At 38.6% G+C, this 18,753-nt stretch overlaps 1 protein-coding gene across 1 annotated transcript in view; it reads left to right on the top strand.

Moving 5' to 3' along the window:
• USP34 (ubiquitin specific peptidase 34) overlaps positions 1–18,753 on the top strand; it is a 253,164-nt gene that overhangs the window by 157,248 nt on the left and 77,163 nt on the right. The window contains 7 exon segments of the mRNA XM_011941829.1: positions 8,726–8,909; positions 9,318–9,478; positions 15,024–15,089; positions 17,454–17,600; positions 17,696–17,752; positions 17,855–17,932; positions 18,323–18,417. Of these exon segments, the coding sequence (XP_011797219.1) occupies positions 8,726–8,909; positions 9,318–9,478; positions 15,024–15,089; positions 17,454–17,600; positions 17,696–17,752; positions 17,855–17,932; positions 18,323–18,417 (788 nt within the window).

Below are 18,753 nucleotides of genomic sequence, written 5' to 3'. Positions count from 1 at the left end.
AAAAATTTTTTGTGTGTATTTCAAAATAGCTAAAAGGGAGGATTTGAAATGTTCCCAGTAAAAGAAATGATAAATGCTTGAAATGATGGGTATTCCAAATACCCTGATTTGATCATTACACATTGTATTTATGAGTCAAAATATCATGTATTCCATTAATACATATAATTATTTTGTATCAATAGATAAATTAAAAACAGGAGCCTTTGAAGGTTTTGATCAAATGTCAAGGATGTGCATTAACAAAATAAATATGGTAATGGATTGAGAGCCACCAGAGTGCACAAGTCTGTAAACTTTTGTTGTTTACATATTTCTTAAAGAATGTTGAAAAACCTAGGTGTCTCCTAGGCAGATTTTTTAAATTTGTAAATTTTTGAGTTTTAAGTATTTGTAAACAAAATGTATTTGGGAAATTATTGAAATTGATGTTTTTAAAGACAGAATTGTGGTCCTCTTTTAGATTAATGAAATGTAAGTGCTGTAGCAACTTTTATTCATCTCTCTTAAAATGTATAAACTCAGCCATAATCTCAGCACTTCGTGAGGTTGAGGCAGGAGGATTGCTTGCGCCCAGGAGTTGGAGACCAGCCTGGGCAACCTGGTGAAACCCCATCTCTATAAAATAAATAAATAAGCAAGCCAGGTGTGGTGAGCATCTATAGTTCAAGCTACTCAGGAGGCTGAGTTGGGAGGATTGACTGAGCCTGGGAGATCGAGGCTGCAGTGAACCGTGATCCCACCACTGTATTCTATCTAGCCTGGTGATGGAGTGAGACCCTGTCTCCAAACTCTCCTTTCTGAAATTTTACTTAGCTGAATTTTTTCCTAATTCCTCCACAGTATTTCCACTTGACTCCCCCACAGAATGTAATTGTAATGTATTTATTAGTGTATTTGAACATCTTTTATTATTTGCATGTCATACTTCTCTACAACAAAATATATGTTAATAAAAATTTTTCCTGTGTACATGATATTGTCTTAAATTTCTTCTATAGTTATTACATTTATTAGGACATGGCAATCAAAGGAGCATAAATATACTTTGTTTTGCCAAACTAGTATGAAACATTAAAAAATGAAATTTTATTGAAAATATGCATTAGTGAGAAGAATGGGCCTTATTAATATAGTTGTAGGTGAATACTAAGCTAGAATGATAGTGTTCATTAATTCTTCCTACTTTCTATTTTTATGTATGTGAACTCTGAAAAACCTTATTTACATAATGTTTTTAGTGCACATGGAAGTTTTGGATAACTTTTTAAATTGAATTTCTTCTGAATTATAAGTCAGAAATTACACTATGATCTATTGCTGTATTACTCCATTTTGTGGTGTTGTAAGGGAATACCTGATGCTGGGTATAAAAAAAGAGGTTTATTTGTTGAGGCCTCAGGGGTCTTTTACTCATGGTAGAAGGCCTTGAGAGAACAGCTGTGTCACATGGTGAGAAAGGGAGGTGGGAGGTGCCACACTTTTTTTTTTTTGTAACAAGAGCTCTTGCATGAACTCAAAAAGAGTGAGATCTCTCCCATTCCTGTGTGGTAGGAACCAAGCTCTTAAGGGGTATGCCCTGATGGCCCAAACACCTCTCACTACACCTCACCTCCAACATTGGGGAGCACATTTCACTATTAGATGTGGTGAAATGGGATTACAGACGTGAGCCACTGCACCCAGCCCAGTTTACAATATTTTATTACAGCAGCCTAAACAGACTAAGACAATAATTCTTTTGTTGGACAAATACCCAAACCATATCAATCACCAAAAACTGTTTTTAGTATTCTCTCAGGTCATAGTTTGAGTAGGTTCTTATTTCTGTGAAGTATAAAGTCTTATAAAAATAAGCCCTTTGCCAGGCGTAGTGACTCACACCTGTAATCCCAGCACTTTGGGAGGCTGAGGCAGGCGAATTACGAAGTCAGGAGTTCAAGATCAGCCTGGCCAACATGGTGAAACCCCATCTCTACTAAAAATATAAAAAATTGGCCAGGCGTGGTGACTCATGCCTGTGGGAGGCTGAGGCAGGCAGATCACGAGGTCAGGAGGTCAGGTCCTGGCTAACACGGTGAAACCAGGTATCTACTAAAAATACAAAAAATTAGCTGGGCGTAGTAGCAGTCACCTGTAGTCCTATCTACTCGGGAGGCTGAGGCAGGAGAATGGCGTAACCCAGGAGGCGGAGCTTGCAGTGAGCTGAGATCCGGCCACTGCACTCCAGCCTGGGCGACAGAACGAGACTCCGTCTCAAAAAAAAAAAAAACGAAAAAACAAAAGTTGTTTATTTTGAATATGTAAGCCCTTCCTGTCGTATTTGCTGAATATATTTTTTCCAAAGTCTTATTTCTCTTTATTATTTTTTTACTTGTTTTCTGTTTATTGATTTATACAAGTTGTTATCCTAGGACAAATTTTTGAGGCTTTAAAAGGTGGATATTATTAGACCCAATTTTGGTAGATGATGCAACTGAGGCATAGACAGGTTAAGCGAGTTGTGTGTGACTGAGTCACTTACTCTTCTCTTGGCCAAGCTTTTAACCATTATGCAATACTGTGTACACATGATAACACATTAAACACACCGTTCTATACTTTGCTGTTTTTCAGCTGTCTTACAGATTTTCAAATTCAGTATATAACAGTTCATTATTTAAAAAAAAAAAAAAAAAAAAAAACCAGAGGGGTGGATAGGGTCTCCATATTCAAGCTGGAGTGCAGTGGCAGAATCATAGCTCATTACAGCCTTGAACTACTGGGTCAAGTGATTCACCTGCCCCAACCTCCCAGGTAGCTGGGACTATAGGCATACGCCACCATGCCCAGCTAATTTATTTATTTATTTTTGTAGAGATGAGGTTTTACTGTGTTGCCCAGGCTGTTCTCAAACTCCTGCCCCTAAGTGATCCTCCCGTCTTGGCCTCCCAACTGTTGGGATTACTGATGTGAACCAATGCACACCGCCATGCTTCGCTATTCATTTTGTAAAAGTAACTTCAAAATATTATTATTGTTATTACCTTTGAGACAAGGGTCTGGCTCTGTCACCCAGGCTGGACTGCAGTGGCATGAAATCAGTTCACTGCAGCCTCCACCTCCCAGGCTCCAGCAGCCCTCCCTCCTCAGCCTCCCTAGCAGCTGGGACTACAGGTGGACACCACCATACCCAGCTAATTTTTTTTTTTTTCTTTTTTTTTTTTTGGAGACGGAGTCTAGCTCTGTCGCCCAGGCTGGAGTGCAGTGGCGCGATCTCGACTCACTGCAAGCTCCGCCTCCCGGGTTTACGCCATTCTCCTGCCTCAGCCTCCCGAGTAGCTGGGACTACAGGCGCCCGCCATCTCGCCCAGCTAGTTTTTGTATTTTTTAGTAGAGACGGGGTTTCACCATGTAGCTCAGGATGGTCTTGATCTCCTGACCTCGTGATCCACCCGTCTCGGCCTCCCAAAATGCTGGGATTACAGGCTTGAGCCACCGCGCCCGGCCCCGGCTAGTTTTTTGTATTTTTTAGTAGAGACGGGGTTTCACCATGTAGCTCAGGATGGTCTTGATCTCCTGACCTCGTGATCCGCCCGTCTCGGCCTCCCAAAGTGCTGGGATTACAGGCTTGAGCCACCGCGCCCGGCTGCTCATGATATTTATACTTCATGGAAATAAATAATGGTTATTAAAAAGAGATATCATCAGAGATTTAGAAGATGAGATTGCATTGACATGATTAGGAAAGGCTTTGAAGAAGATACAGCTTCGCCCAGGTTGGAGTACAGTGGTATGATCTCGGTCCACTGCAACCTCTGCCTCCCAGGTTTAAGTGATTCCCCTGCCTCAGCCTCCTGTGTAGCTGGGATTACAAGCATTTGTCACCACCCCCAGCTAATTTTTTTTTTCTTTTTTCTCTTTTTCTTTTTTTCTTTCTTTTTTTTTTTTTTTGTAGAGGCGGATTTTCACCATGTTGGCCATGCTGGTCTCGAATTCCTGACCTCAGGTGATCCCCCCACCTTGGCCTCCCAATGTGCTGGGATTACAGGCATGAGCCACTGCGCCTGACCAGATACAGCTTTTTTAATGGGTATCTTTTGTAGAAAAGTAAGGGAAACATTTAAGTCATAGGAAAGAATATGAGTAAAAATTAAGTCATAGGAAAGCACTGGTTTCATGCAGAAAATTGGTTGGTTCAGTTTAGCCTGTGTTTTAGGAAGTATAGAAACTAGGTGGCCATCTGTTGTGGGCACAGGAAATTATTTTTATGTATAAAACAAAAGCATTATTGTCTTAGTCTGTTCAGGCTGCTGTAATAAAATACTGTAAACTGGGCTAGGCGCAGTGGCTCACGTCTGTAATCCTAGCACTTTGGGAGGCCAAGGCAGCTGGATTGCTTGAGCTCAGGAGTTTGAGACCAGCCTGGCCAATGTGGCGAAACCCCGTCTCTACTAAAAATACAAAAATTAGCTGGGCGTGGTGGTGCGTACCTGTAATCACAGCTACTTGGGAGGCTGAGGCACGAGAATCCCTTGAACCAGGGAGGTGGAGGCTGCAGTGAGCCAAGATTGTGCCACTGCACTCCAGACTGGCAACAGAGCAAGACTCTGTCTCAAAAATAAATAAAATAAAATATTGTATAGTGGGCAGCTTATAACGACAGAAATTTACTTTTCACAATTCTGGAGGCTGGGAGTAGTACTAGATCAAAACTCTGGCAGATTCACGGTGTCTTGTGAAGGCCTAGATTTTGATTCATAGATGGCAACTTCTTGTGGAGCCCTTAGATGATGGGAGGGGTAGGAGGTCTCTCTAGTGCTTCTTTCATAACGGCAGAGTCCTCATGACTTAATAACCTTCCAAAGGTCCCCCCTTCTAATACCATCACATTGGTGGTTAGGTTTCAACATACAGATTTCAGAGTGACAAAACCTTTTAGACCGTGGCAATTACTTTTGTAATTTTTGGCTGGGAAGGGATGGGATGAAGCGAGATTTGCTAATGAATATAAACATACACTTGGAGTAATAAATTCTAGTGCTCAGTAGCACAGTAGGATAACTATTGTTAAAAATTTTTTGTGTGTATTTCAAAATAGCTAAAAGGGAGGATTTGAAATGTTCCCAGTAAAAGAAATGATAAATGCTTGAAATGATGGGTATTCCAAATACCCTGATTTGATCATTACACATTGTATTTATGAGTCAAAATATCATGTATTCCATTAATACATATAATTATTTTGTATCAATAGATAAATTAAAAACAGGAGCCTTTGAAGGTTTTGATCAAATGTCAAGGATGTGCATTAACAAAATAAATATGGTAATGGATTGAGAGCCACCAGAGTGCACAAGTCTGTAAACTTTTGTTGTTTACATATTTCTTAAAGAATGTTGAAAAACCTAGGTGTCTCCTAGGCAGATTTTTTAAATTTGTAAATTTTTGAGTTTTAAGTATTTGTAAACAAAATGTATTTGGGAAATTATTGAAATTGATGTTTTTAAAGACAGAATTGTGGTCCTCTTTTAGATTAATGAAATGTAAGTGCTGTAGCAACTTTTATTCATCTCTCTTAAAATGTATAAACTCAGCCATAATCTCAGCACTTCGTGAGGTTGAGGCAGGAGGATTGCTTGCGCCCAGGAGTTGGAGACCAGCCTGGGCAACCTGGTGAAACCCCATCTCTATAAAATAAATAAATAAGCAAGCCAGGTGTGGTGAGCATCTATAGTTCAAGCTACTCAGGAGGCTGAGTTGGGAGGATTGACTGAGCCTGGGAGATCGAGGCTGCAGTGAACCGTGATCCCACCACTGTATTCTATCTAGCCTGGTGATGGAGTGAGACCCTGTCTCCAAACTCTCCTTTCTGAAATTTTACTTAGCTGAATTTTTTCCTAATTCCTCCACAGTATTTCCACTTGACTCCCCCACAGAATGTAATTGTAATGTATTTATTAGTGTATTTGAACATCTTTTATTATTTGCATGTCATACTTCTCTACAACAAAATATATGTTAATAAAAATTTTTCCTGTGTACATGATATTGTCTTAAATTTCTTCTATAGTTATTACATTTATTAGGACATGGCAATCAAAGGAGCATAAATATACTTTGTTTTGCCAAACTAGTATGAAACATTAAAAAATGAAATTTTATTGAAAATATGCATTAGTGAGAAGAATGGGCCTTATTAATATAGTTGTAGGTGAATACTAAGCTAGAATGATAGTGTTCATTAATTCTTCCTACTTTCTATTTTTATGTATGTGAACTCTGAAAAACCTTATTTACATAATGTTTTTAGTGCACATGGAAGTTTTGGATAACTTTTTAAATTGAATTTCTTCTGAATTATAAGTCAGAAATTACACTATGATCTATTGCTGTATTACTCCATTTTGTGGTGTTGTAAGGGAATACCTGATGCTGGGTATAAAAAAAGAGGTTTATTTGTTGAGGCCTCAGGGGTCTTTTACTCATGGTAGAAGGCCTTGAGAGAACAGCTGTGTCACATGGTGAGAAAGGGAGGTGGGAGGTGCCACACTTTTTTTTTTTTGTAACAAGAGCTCTTGCATGAACTCAAAAAGAGTGAGATCTCTCCCATTCCTGTGTGGTAGGAACCAAGCTCTTAAGGGGTATGCCCTGATGGCCCAAACACCTCTCACTACACCTCACCTCCAACATTGGGGAGCACATTTCACTATTAGATGTGGTGAAATGGGATTACAGACGTGAGCCACTGCACCCAGCCCAGTTTACAATATTTTATTACAGCAGCCTAAACAGACTAAGACAATAATTCTTTTGTTGGACAAATACCCAAACCATATCAATCACCAAAAACTGTTTTTAGTATTCTCTCAGGTCATAGTTTGAGTAGGTTCTTATTTCTGTGAAGTATAAAGTCTTATAAAAATAAGCCCTTTGCCAGGCGTAGTGACTCACACCTGTAATCCCAGCACTTTGGGAGGCTGAGGCAGGCGAATTACGAAGTCAGGAGTTCAAGATCAGCCTGGCCAACATGGTGAAACCCCATCTCTACTAAAAATATAAAAAATTGGCCAGGCGTGGTGACTCATGCCTGTGGGAGGCTGAGGCAGGCAGATCACGAGGTCAGGAGGTCAGGTCCTGGCTAACACGGTGAAACCAGGTATCTACTAAAAATACAAAAAATTAGCTGGGCGTAGTATCAGTCACCTGTAGTCCTATCTACTCGGGAGGCTGAGGCAGGAGAATGGTGTGAATCTGGGAGGCGGAGCTTGTAGTGAGCCGAGATGGCGCCACTGCACTCCAGCCTGGGCAACAGAGCGAGACTCCGTCTCAGCAAAACAAAAAATTAGCTGGGTGTAGGTTCAGATGCCTGTAATCCCAGCTACTCGAGGGGCTGAGACAGGAGAATCGCTCGAACCCAGGAGGCGGAGGTTCCAATGAGCTGAGATTGTGCTACTGCACTCCAGCCCAGGTGACAGTGAGATTCTTTTTTTTTTTTTTTTTTTTTAAAAAGCTCCTAACCACTTTCCATATTTCCTAGCTAACCTTACTTTTCTTTGCTAAGAACTATGAATTACACATTCTTTAACGATAGTGAGTTGAACGAGGTGAGGTCATTATGGAAAAATATTTCAAAAATTTCTTTTTTTGGTACGCCTTTCAAGAGTTTCCCTGACCCACCCCCAGGTTTGTTGATTCACTGACTCATAGGACTCGGCATATAGTCATATTCATGGCTAAGATTTATTACAGCAAAATGATAAAAAGCAAAATCATGAAAAGAAAAAGGTGTCAAGGCAAAGTCTGGAGGAAGCCAGTTGCAACTTTCTAAGAGTTGTCTTCCACTGGAGTTCCACAAGATGTGCTCAGTGAGCATGATGACGCATGTGAATTGTCTACCAAGAAAGTTCTCTTGAGCCTAGGAGTCCTTGGTTTTATCACAGGGTGGATTACGTAGTCACATAGTGCCTGTGAAACTGACCAGAGTTGCCCAAATTCCAGATTCCTGAAAAGAAAACAGGTCTTTAGCATAAACCTGTTAGGCACAGTGAGCCACTGTTCTCACTTAGAGAGTTTTGTATCAAGGTAGGGAGCTGTTTACTTACTGGTGATGTTTGCAGACTGTAGGCAAAGGCCTGCCTTTCTGTGGGTAGCAAGAGTCTCAGTCTTACTGTGTTCTCTCTCCAGAACAATGTGTCATAGTACTATTTGGGATGTGTGAGGGTGATCACTTGGTAAAATAACAAAGGACCAATTAGAAAAGAACAAGTGGAAAAGATAACCCAGCACCCACTTTCTCAGACTACATTTTGGAAAAAGTACAACAGTACTACCTTTCAACAGTATGAGTAAACTGGATTTTGCCACTGATACTGTTGCTATTATTTATTAGTAGAGTGAAGTAAGGGAAAAGTTAATGCAAAAGCACCAGTCAGACTTGTCAAGGGACTAATGAGGACTTAACAAAAACTTTACATTGCTTAATGGAGAAAATAACAACATTGTATGTGAAAAGTCTAAGAATGAGCTAATTAGGTATCAAAAAGGAGAGAAGAGTAAAAGATGATCGCTGCCTTCGTTTTTTCTAAGAAATGAACATAGGGAAGACTTTCAGATGATAGTATATCATGCTGCTATATGTTTTTGAGTAGCTTAATTGTAGCTTGTCATCCTGTTTATATGTTAACTGTATTTGGAATGTAATTAATATCTCATAAGATAACTTATGTTTCCTTTTACTCCCTAGGAATTTTTGAGAGATATCTTCAATCTCCTGTTTTTGTTGCCAAGTCTTAAGGACCGACAGCAGCCAAAGTGCAAATCACATTCTTCAAGAGCTGCTGCTTACGATTTGTTAGTAGAGATGGTAAAGGGGTCTGTTGAGAACTACAGGCTAATACACAACTGGGTTATGGCACAACACATGCAGTGTAAGCATTCTTCTTTTCCTTTAAGCTTTATACAGTTTGAATTCAGAAATAAGATTTTGAGGGCACTGTTAAAAGAATCTTCTCTTCACACACTTTAACATTATAAATGATTATTGGTAGGGTGTTATTAAAGTTAAAAAGTAAACATTGATGTGAAGGACCTTTTTATATGCATTTTAAATACTTTGGCTTTTTTGTAAAAGTAATTTGATGCCAAGTAAAATCAAGTTTTAAAAGTCTTGAATTTTTAGAAAATAAGTTTTCATATGTGTTTTTTTATTTAAAAAATTATGTATAATCTATATTAACAGGGTAACTAATGGAAGTAGAGGCTGTTAATGTAAGCAAAATACATTATGTTTCATAGTTCGGTTGGGGGGGATCTTTTCCTCCCTCTTTCTTCAGCAGCCCATGCACCTTATAAATGGGACTACTGGCCTCATGAAGATGTCCGTGCTGAATGTAGATTTGTTGGCCTTACTAACCTTGGAGCTACTTGTTACTTGGCTTCTACTATTCAGCAACTTTATATGATACCTGAGGCAAGACAGGCTGTCTTCACTGCCAAGGTAGAATTTTCCTCACTTTAAAAATCAAAATTATAAAGCAGATTTTAATATTTTGTTGATAAATTTTTATTTCAGTGTAGTAAATGTTGTTTGAAAAAATAATTTGTGAATAAGTAAGAGTAAATTTGATTACAATAACTAGCTAATGTGTATTTTACATAGTTTTACATTTTAGTAGATTACTCATAATGCTGTAGTACAATTTAGTTCTCAAAGGAAAACAGCTATGGAATATACATACTCTGTATACAGTGAATATCATGTTTTCAGTAAAAACGCATTCACTGAGAGAACATATGAGAATAAAAAACAAAAATAAATACATACATATTTTTATTACAGAGAAAATAAGGAAACCCTGAATCCAAGTAGAGAAATATTACCAGAATCACTGAGCTTGTATCTTTTATATTTATCCCAAAGTGAATCGGATTGTGGACCTAATTTGTTTGTGTAAGCTTTGCTTCATGTTATTTTTATTCAATTTCTAGTTTTCATTCTTTTTTATCTTGGGCTATTTTTGTTTGTTTTTTAAAATAATAAATAGAGATGGGGTCTCTCTGTGTTGACCAGGGTGGTCTCCAACTCCTGGCCTCAAGCGATCCTCCCATTTCAACTTCCCAAAGTACTGGGATTACAGGTGTGAGCCACCATGCCCGGCCAACCATGGGGTATTCTTTAGTTTGCCTTTTGTGCTGCTTTTAGGGTTTTTTGATGAACTTCCTTTATACTTGCCCTCGGATTTTTTTATTTTTATTTTTCTGAGGCAAGCCTCAGTGTCTGTCACCCTGACTGGAGTGCAGTGGCGTGAACATAGCTCACTGCAGTGTTGACATTCTGAGCTCAAGTGATACTCCCACCTCAGCCTCCTGAGTAACTGGGACTATAGGCATATGCCACTATGCCTGGCTAATTTTTTTACTTTTACTTTTTGTAGAGACAGGGTCTCACTGTGTTGCCCAGGCTGGTCTCAAATCCTGGGCTTACTAGATGCTCTAACTTGGCCTTCTAAAGTGCTGGGATTATTGGTGTAAAGCTACCAAGCCTGGCCTCATCATGTTATCTTTTGTCTTGGTTTCTTTTTCCCTGTTAAGTATTGCAGTGCTTTATATACTTTCTCTGGATTCTTTGTTAAGTTACTCTTTAAAGTCTCCAGTTTATAGTTTACTCAAGTGGTTCTGGGTGTTTTGGCTTTAGTTACTGATTATTTTAAAATCTATTCTGTACATTATGACTAAAAGTAGTTGAATAGTTCATTTAGCTTATGGAAATATTTCTGAATAAATTTGGTATACCCACTGGCATAGTCTTATAAAAGCAGTTGTTATTAAAGAAGCATGTTTTCAGTGGTTTTCTTTCTAGCTGGCAACTTGGTCATGCTTCTTGGTTTTTCTTCTTCATATTGATAACCACCTTTAAAGCTATTAACACTTATAGGAACCAGTAGAAACAGAAGGAACACTCAGATGTGCTGATTATGAGTAGGTCTCATAAATGGTATTTTTAGTTAAAAACTAAATTTACCAGCAAAAACAACCCCATTAAAAAGTGGACAAAGCAGCTTGGCCAGTATGGTGAAACCCTATCTCTACCAAATATACAAAAGTTAGCCGTGTGTGGGGTGCAGTGGCTCACGCCTGTTATCCCAGCACTTTGGGAGGCAGAGGTGGGCGGATCACGAAGTTAGGAGATCAAGACCATCCTGGCCAACATGGTGAAACCCCATCTCTACTAAAAACACAAAAAATATAGCTGGGTGTGGTGGTGGGTGCCTCTAATCCTAGCTATTTGGGAGGCTGAGGCAGGAGAATCGCTTGAACCCAGGAGGTGGAGGTTGCAGTGGGCCAAGATGACGCCAATGCATTGCAGCCTGGGCGACAGAGTGAGACTTTGTCTCAAAAGAAAAAAAAAAGGCATTTGGCCAGGCGCAGTAGCACACGCCTATAATCCCAACCCCTTGAAAGGCCGAGGCAGGCAGATCACCTGAGGTCAGGAGCTTGAGACCAGCCTGGCCAGCATACAAAAATTAGCCAGGCATGATGGCAGGTGACTCAATCCCAGCTACTTGGAAGGCAGAGGCAGAAGAATTGTTTGAACTCGGGAAGCAGAGGTTGCAGTTAGCTGAGATGGAGCCATTGCACTCAAACTTGGGAGACAAGAGGGAGACTTCTCTCGGGGGAAAAAAAAAAAAAGGCTGTGTGTGGTGGCACGTGCCTATAGTCCCAGCTACTCGGGAGGCCGGGCCAGGAGAATCGCTTGATCCCGGGAGGCAGAGGTTGCAGTGAGCCGAGATTGTGCCACTGCATTCCAACCTAGGTGACAGAGCAAGATTATCTATAAAAAGGAAAAAAACAGGAAGTAGACAAAGGACACGAACAGACACTTTTTGAAAGAAGACGTACATGCGGCCAATAAGCATACGAGAAAATGCTCAGTATTACTAATCATTAGAGAAATACAAAACTAAACTGCAGTAAGATACTATCTCAAACCAGTCAGAATAGCTGTTAATAAAAAGTCAAAAAATAACATGCTGGCAATGTTGCAAAGAAAAGGGAATGCGTATACACTGCTGGTGGAAATGTAAATTAGTTCAGCCATTGTGGGAGGCACCTTGGCAATTTCTAAAATAAAACAGAATTACTATTCGGCTCAGCTGTCCCATTGGGTATATACCCAAAGAAATATAAAACATCCTACCGTAAAGACACATCCTCGTGCACTGTTCACAATAGCAAAAACGTGGAATCAACCTACATGCCCATCAGCAGTGGACTAGATAACGAAAATGTAGTACATATACAGCATAGAATACTATGCAGCTGTAAAAAAGAATAAGACCATGTCTTTTGCAACAACATGTATGGAACTGGAGGCCATTATCCTAAGTGAACTAACACACCAACAGGGAACCAAATACCATATGTTCTCATTTATAAGTGGGAGCTAAGTGTTGAGTACATATGGACACACGGGAACAATGGCCATTGTGTCCTCTCTGAGGGTGGAGTGTGAGAAGAGGATCAGGATTAAAAAACTACCTATTGGTACTATTATTACCTGGGTGATAGAACAATCTATATACCAAACTCCCGTTACACATGGTTTACCTGTATAACAAACCTGTATATGTACCCCTGAATCTAAAATAAGAGTAAACAGCTAAAAAAAAAAAAAATGTAGACCTATGTACATAGAAAAAAATTTTTTTGAGACGAGGTCTTGCTTTGTTGCCCAAGCTAGAGTGCAGTGGCGCGATCTCAGCTCACTGCAACCTCCACCTCCCGAGTTAAGGCAGTTCTCCTGCCTCAGCCTCCCGAGTAGCTGAGATTACAGGTGCCTGGCTAATTTTTGTATTTTTAGCAGAGACAGGGTTTCACCATCTTGGCCAGGCTGATATCAAACTCCTGACCTCGTAATCCACCCGCCTTAGCCTCTGAAAGTGCTGGGATTACAGGTTATAGCCACCGTGCCCAGTCAAAAATTCTTAACAGAATTTGATAGGATTCTGGCAAGTACTCTAGTCAAGTGAGCACTTTATTCTTAAGATGAACACTTCAGTTATTTCTGTTGTTCCTTTTCTGATGCTCACAGAAAATTTAAAGAAAGCTACATATATTCTAATTGTGGTGAAATACATACAACATAAAATTCATCATTTGAACCATTTATACATATATACAGTTCGTGGGATTAAATACATTCACATTATTTTGCAGCCATCACCACCATGCCATCTCGAACTTTTTCACCTTCCCCACAGAAACTTGTTAAACACTTAACTCTCCATTCTCCCTCCAAACCCCCCTTGCAACCACTGTTCTACCTTCCATCTCTGTGAATTTCGCTGTTTCAGGTACCTCATATAAGTGGAGTCATATAGTATCAGCCCTTTTGTGACTGGCTGTGAGTGGCTTATTTTACTTAAGGTATCTTCAAGGGTTGTCCATGCTGTTGTATGTATCAGAAGTTCTTTCCTTTTTAAGGCGGAATTATAATTTATTGTATTTATGTACCACATTTTGTGTATTCTTTCACTTGTCAGTGGATACTTGGGTTGCTTTCACCTTTTGGCTGTTCTGAATAATGCTGTTATGGACATGGGTGTACAAACATGTTTGAGTTCCTGCTTTTACTAGTTTTCGGTGTATACCAGAAGTGGAATTGTTGGATCATACGGGAATTCTGTGTTTAATTTTTTGAGGAATAGTCTTACCTTTTCCACAGGGCTTACACCGTTTTACATGCACAAGGGTTTAATTTCTCTACATTCTTGCTAACGCTTGTCATTTTCTGTTTGTTTTTAATAATAGCCATCCTAATGGATGTGAACACATTTTTTTAGGTAGTTAATACATATAGATACAGGCTATGTATTTATATTAAAATTGCACATTAAGTAAAATTCCCTCGTTGTTGCTTGACTTTAATAAATTTAGGCACTCTTTTCTTGAGCCAACTCATACTGTGTTCTCTAAAAATAAAAATATAAATCCAGGTCTTTATTCCTGACCTTTTTTGTATTCTGAATCAGTGCTTTGATACATTGGAAAATTTCATTTTGTGTGACTTTTTTCGTAATATGGAATATTAAGCCTCTCATATAATAGGAGTACACTGGAGTTATTTTGCCAATTTTGTTGATTCCCTTTATTCAATTCCTGTTGCATTTAATATATAATTTTATAGTAATTACATGGTGAACAGATCTCTGTTTTAGTCCATATCTTGACCTCAATTTGATTATAAGCTGCTAAACAGCAGAGCCATATTACTTGCAGTCTTACTTCCATAAAGCTGGCAAAAATAACTAATGTATACTCTTGACATGTGGACGCCTATTACTCCACAAGACTTTCAAAGTTGTGAGAGGTAATAATTTGTAATAAGGATAATACCTACTTTATAGATTTAATACTTGAGTGAGGTAGAATATGTCTAGTAAGTACCTTGCATGAATATGGATCTTTCTGATAAGGCTTGGTGTTCAATACTAAGTCTCTAATGTGTGAGTCTAGCCAGATTCCTGAATTTGAGTTATTGATAGTTGAATGTTTAGACAGTTTTCAAAGATCCTGGCTGATACTCATCTTCATTGTGAAGAATATACTGTTCCAGAAAGAGTAAAGATATGAATAAATGATGATGGGATGTCATTGGTTAATATTTCAAATGTATTTTTTTTTTTAATGTGTAGGTTTACTTGTGGAAGACAACTTTGATTGCACCTGAAGTGTTTTTCATTCTTGCATTCTTGGAAATCATCAGCATTGTATGAAATAAGTGTTAACCTAGAAAGTGATTTTTAAAAATCTCTCTTCAGTTTCCTTATATGATTGATAGTGATGGCTGTAGTTATGTAACAAAGTATTACAATTTTTAATGCTATAATTACCAAAGAATTGAATGTGTCAGTGTTTTTCTTTTATATAGCCAAAAGAATGAAAACAGATACAGTGCACAATTGCAAGACTTTCTTTGCTAGAATGCCTAATTTACTACCATCATGTCTGTGTTTTTAATGGCGTTTTCTCATGATTTTCAGTATTCAGAGGATATGAAGCACAAGACCACTCTTCTGGAGCTTCAGAAAATGTTTACATATTTGATGGTATGTTTAAGAATCATGGAGGCTAGGCCAGGCACTGTGGCTCATGCCTGTAATTATAGCATTTGGGGAGGCCAAGGTGGCTTGAGTTCAAGAGCTTGAGATGAGCCTGGGCAACATGGTGAAACCCCATCTCTACTAAAAAAAATTACAAAAAATTAGCCAGGCATGGTGGTGCATGCCTGTAGTTCCAGCTGCTTTGGAGGCTGAAATGGGAGGATCGCTTGAGCCCAGGAGGCAGAGGTTGCAGCAAGCTGAGATCTCACTACTGCACTCGAGTCTAGGTGACAGAGTGAGACTCTGTTTCAAAAAAAAAAAAAAAAGAAACATGGAGGGAAACGAATTAGGTGTACCCTGTGACAGAACCTAAAAACGTTAAAAGGAGCTCGTTTGAACTGGCTTTGTCATAACTATGTACCTTCCTTTTTTTTCTTTTTTTTCTTTTTCTTTTATTTTTATTTATTTATTGAGTCAGAGTCTTGCTCTGTCAACCAGGCTAGTGTGCAGTGGTGTGATCTCAATTCACTGCAAACCTCCACCTCCCAGATTCAAGTGATTCTCCTGCCTCAGCCTCCCAAGTAGCTGGGAATACAGGCACACACCACCATGCCTGGCTAAATTTTGTATTTTTAGTAGAGATATTTTTCACCATGTTGACCAGGCTGGTCTCGAACTCCTGATCTCAAGTGATCTGCCCGCCTTGGCCTCCAAAGTGTTGGGATTACAGACGTGAGCCACCATGCCCGGGGCCATATGTCAGTTATCTGTTATTTGTCATAATAACTTTTAAAAGTTATCTCAGTTGTCTATTCTCTTAATTTGTCCTTTGAAGAATCTGTTGTGTCTCATCCTTTTTCTGTCACAAGGTCTTCCCCTTTTATGCTTGCAGCTTTCTAGCTGATTTATCTTTGTATCCCTTAATTACAGTGCCTAAAACTATAAAAGTGATCAGTCTTTTAAAAAGATAGTAGATCTTACAATATCATTCCCCTGCTTAAGATCTTACAATATCATTCCCCTGCTTAAAACTCTTCAGTGCTGCTTCATTACGAACAGAATGGTATTCAAGCTCATCACCATGGCACACACCCCCTGGGTTTTTTGCCCCTACCCTTCATTTAACCTCCTATCTTATCCCTCTCCATTTGGAGACCATCACCCTGCTGCTTCATTACTTGTGGGTTTATTTTTGCTGTTGTTTCTTACCTGCATCACTCTTCTCCATTTTCTTCTGATGTTCATTTTTCAAGAGTCAGCTTGGTTTTTACCTAAGAGACCATCTATTCCACAGATTAACCGGAGGATTCCAAGTCATCATTCCTCTTTGTTGTTTCTACCTCTTATATATGTTACTTTTCTCACCTGTTACATCTTGAGGACAGGGATTGTGTCATACTTTTTTCTGTATTTTTTACTGTGTTTATCTTTTGAGGTAGGATCTCTGTCACCCAGGCTAGAGTTCAGTGGTGCCATCTCATCTCATGGCAACCTCGACACCGCCCGACCGCCTGGGACCATAGGCATGTACCCCCATGCCTGGCTATCTTTTTTATTTTTTGTAGAGACACGGTCTCACTGTGTTCCCCAAGCTGGTGTTGAACTCCTGGCCTCAAGCAATCCACTCGCCTCACCCTCCCAAAGTGCTGGGATTACAGGCATGAGCCACCACCCCTGGCCTTTAATCTCCTTTTAACAGAGCTAGAAATGCCATTTGAATTGACAAATAGAAAATTGCTGGTTTAAATGACTATTTTAAAATCTGTTAAAGTTCAATCTCTGGGAAAGTTTATTCAGCCTGCGAAGGTTTTATACTTTATGCTTTGCAATATAGATGTGAGTGGTTTTTGTTTGTTTGTTTGAGATGGAGTCTTGCTCTGTTGCCAGACTGGAGTGCAGTGGCATGATCTCGGCTCATTGCAACCTCTGCCTCCTGAGTAGCTGGGACTACAAGCATGCGTAACCATACCCAGCTAATTTTTGTATTTTTAGTAGAGACGAGGTTTGACCATGTTGGCCAGGTTGGTCTCAATCTCTTGGCCTCATAATCTGCCTGCTTCAGTCTCCTAAAGTGCTGGGGTTATAGGCATGAGCTACTGTGCCCAGCTGTGAGTCGTTTGAATCTCAGATTTCTTCCTATAAATTCCTTGACTTGAAAATACATATATCCTAGGTAATTTAAGAATCTTCTAGCACCAAGACCATTAAACTAAAAATGCTATGAAAATTAGAAAGAAATAGACCATCTTAAAACTAACTTCATAGATTTACTACCTGTTCTTTTGTTTTTGTTATGCGTTCATTGAAGAACCTGTAATTTTCTTATTTTTATCTGACACTTAGAATGTTCCCCTTTCTTTTTCTTTGCAGGAGAGTGAATGCAAAGCATATAATCCTAGACCTTTCTGTAAAACATACACCATGGATAAGCAGCCTCTGAATACTGGGGAACAGAAAGATATGACAGAGTTTTTTACTGATCTGATTACCAAAATCGAAGAAATGTCTCCAGAACTGGTTAGTATCAGAATACTGAAAAGTGCCTTTGAAATTTGAACAGGTTTGCCTGCGTTTTAACTAGTTTCGTATTTTTTGTTTGTTTTATGTTAAAGAAAAATACCGTCAAAAGTTTATTTGGAGGTGTAATTACAAACAATGTTGTATCATTGGTAAGTATTATACCTGGTTTTTACTTTTTGGAGCTCTTAATATATTTTCGTTTATATTATAATTTGCTAATTTTTACTAATTTTTTTATGTCTGCTGATTAGGATTGTGAACATGTTAGTCAAACTGCTGAAGAGTTTTATACTGTGAGGTGCCAAGTGGCTGATATGAAGAACATTTATGTGAGTAATAATGCACATAATTTTTTTACTTTATGCTTTTAACTATTTGTGTATAGTGGGTTTATGTTTGTCATCTTGATATTTTTAAACTTTTTTCATGTTTTTATGTATTTTCTTGTTACTGTACTGTTCAAATAAGAATTAAGGATCAACCATAAAGTTCTTTTTTGCCCAATCAAAATTTAAATTTTTAATTAACCCTTCAAAAAAGTTCCTAAGATTCGTAGAATATCTTAATATGAGGAAAAACAGTTTACTAAAATTTAAGAATTTACTTTTTAAAAAAATTTTTTTTGCTGAGCATTCTGCCAAAATTGTAATTGCCACCTTTTGTATATTTGCATAGTATAAACAATCATGTGAAGCTTTTAAATGTGGTCTTATACACAGGAATCTCTTGATGAAGTTACTATAAAAGACACTTTGGAAGGTGATAACATGTATACTTGTTCTCATTGTGGGAAGAAGGTACGAGCCGAAAAAAGGTATGCTTTTTCAAATGATTTTTATTGTTTTCACCATAGACGTGGAACACAAACTAAGGTTAAACTAAGATTAAATGTTTATGGAAATTATATGATTAGGGTAAAATCAGCTGCATGGAGCTCAGTCTCATGGAGCAACTTTTCAACTAGTTGTTCAGTGAATCACTATTTTGACATATACTGAGCTATATGAAAGTGGTAATCAGTCAACTTGAAACTGTAGATTTTGGGGAGCAGATACATGGACGATAAGTACATTGATCATTTTCATCATTATCTGTATCGAGTCTCAGATGTCTAGCTTTTGTGGCATTTTCTTAGGTAATAAAGTAGACC

The sequence above is a fragment of the Colobus angolensis genome, unplaced genomic scaffold (genome assembly GCF_000951035.1).
Source record: "Colobus angolensis palliatus isolate OR3802 unplaced genomic scaffold, Cang.pa_1.0 Scaffold201, whole genome shotgun sequence".
NCBI lineage: Eukaryota > Metazoa > Chordata > Mammalia > Primates > Cercopithecidae > Colobus > Colobus angolensis.
Note: the sequence above shows the minus strand (reverse complement) of the source record. Positions and strands in the feature narration are given on the sequence as shown.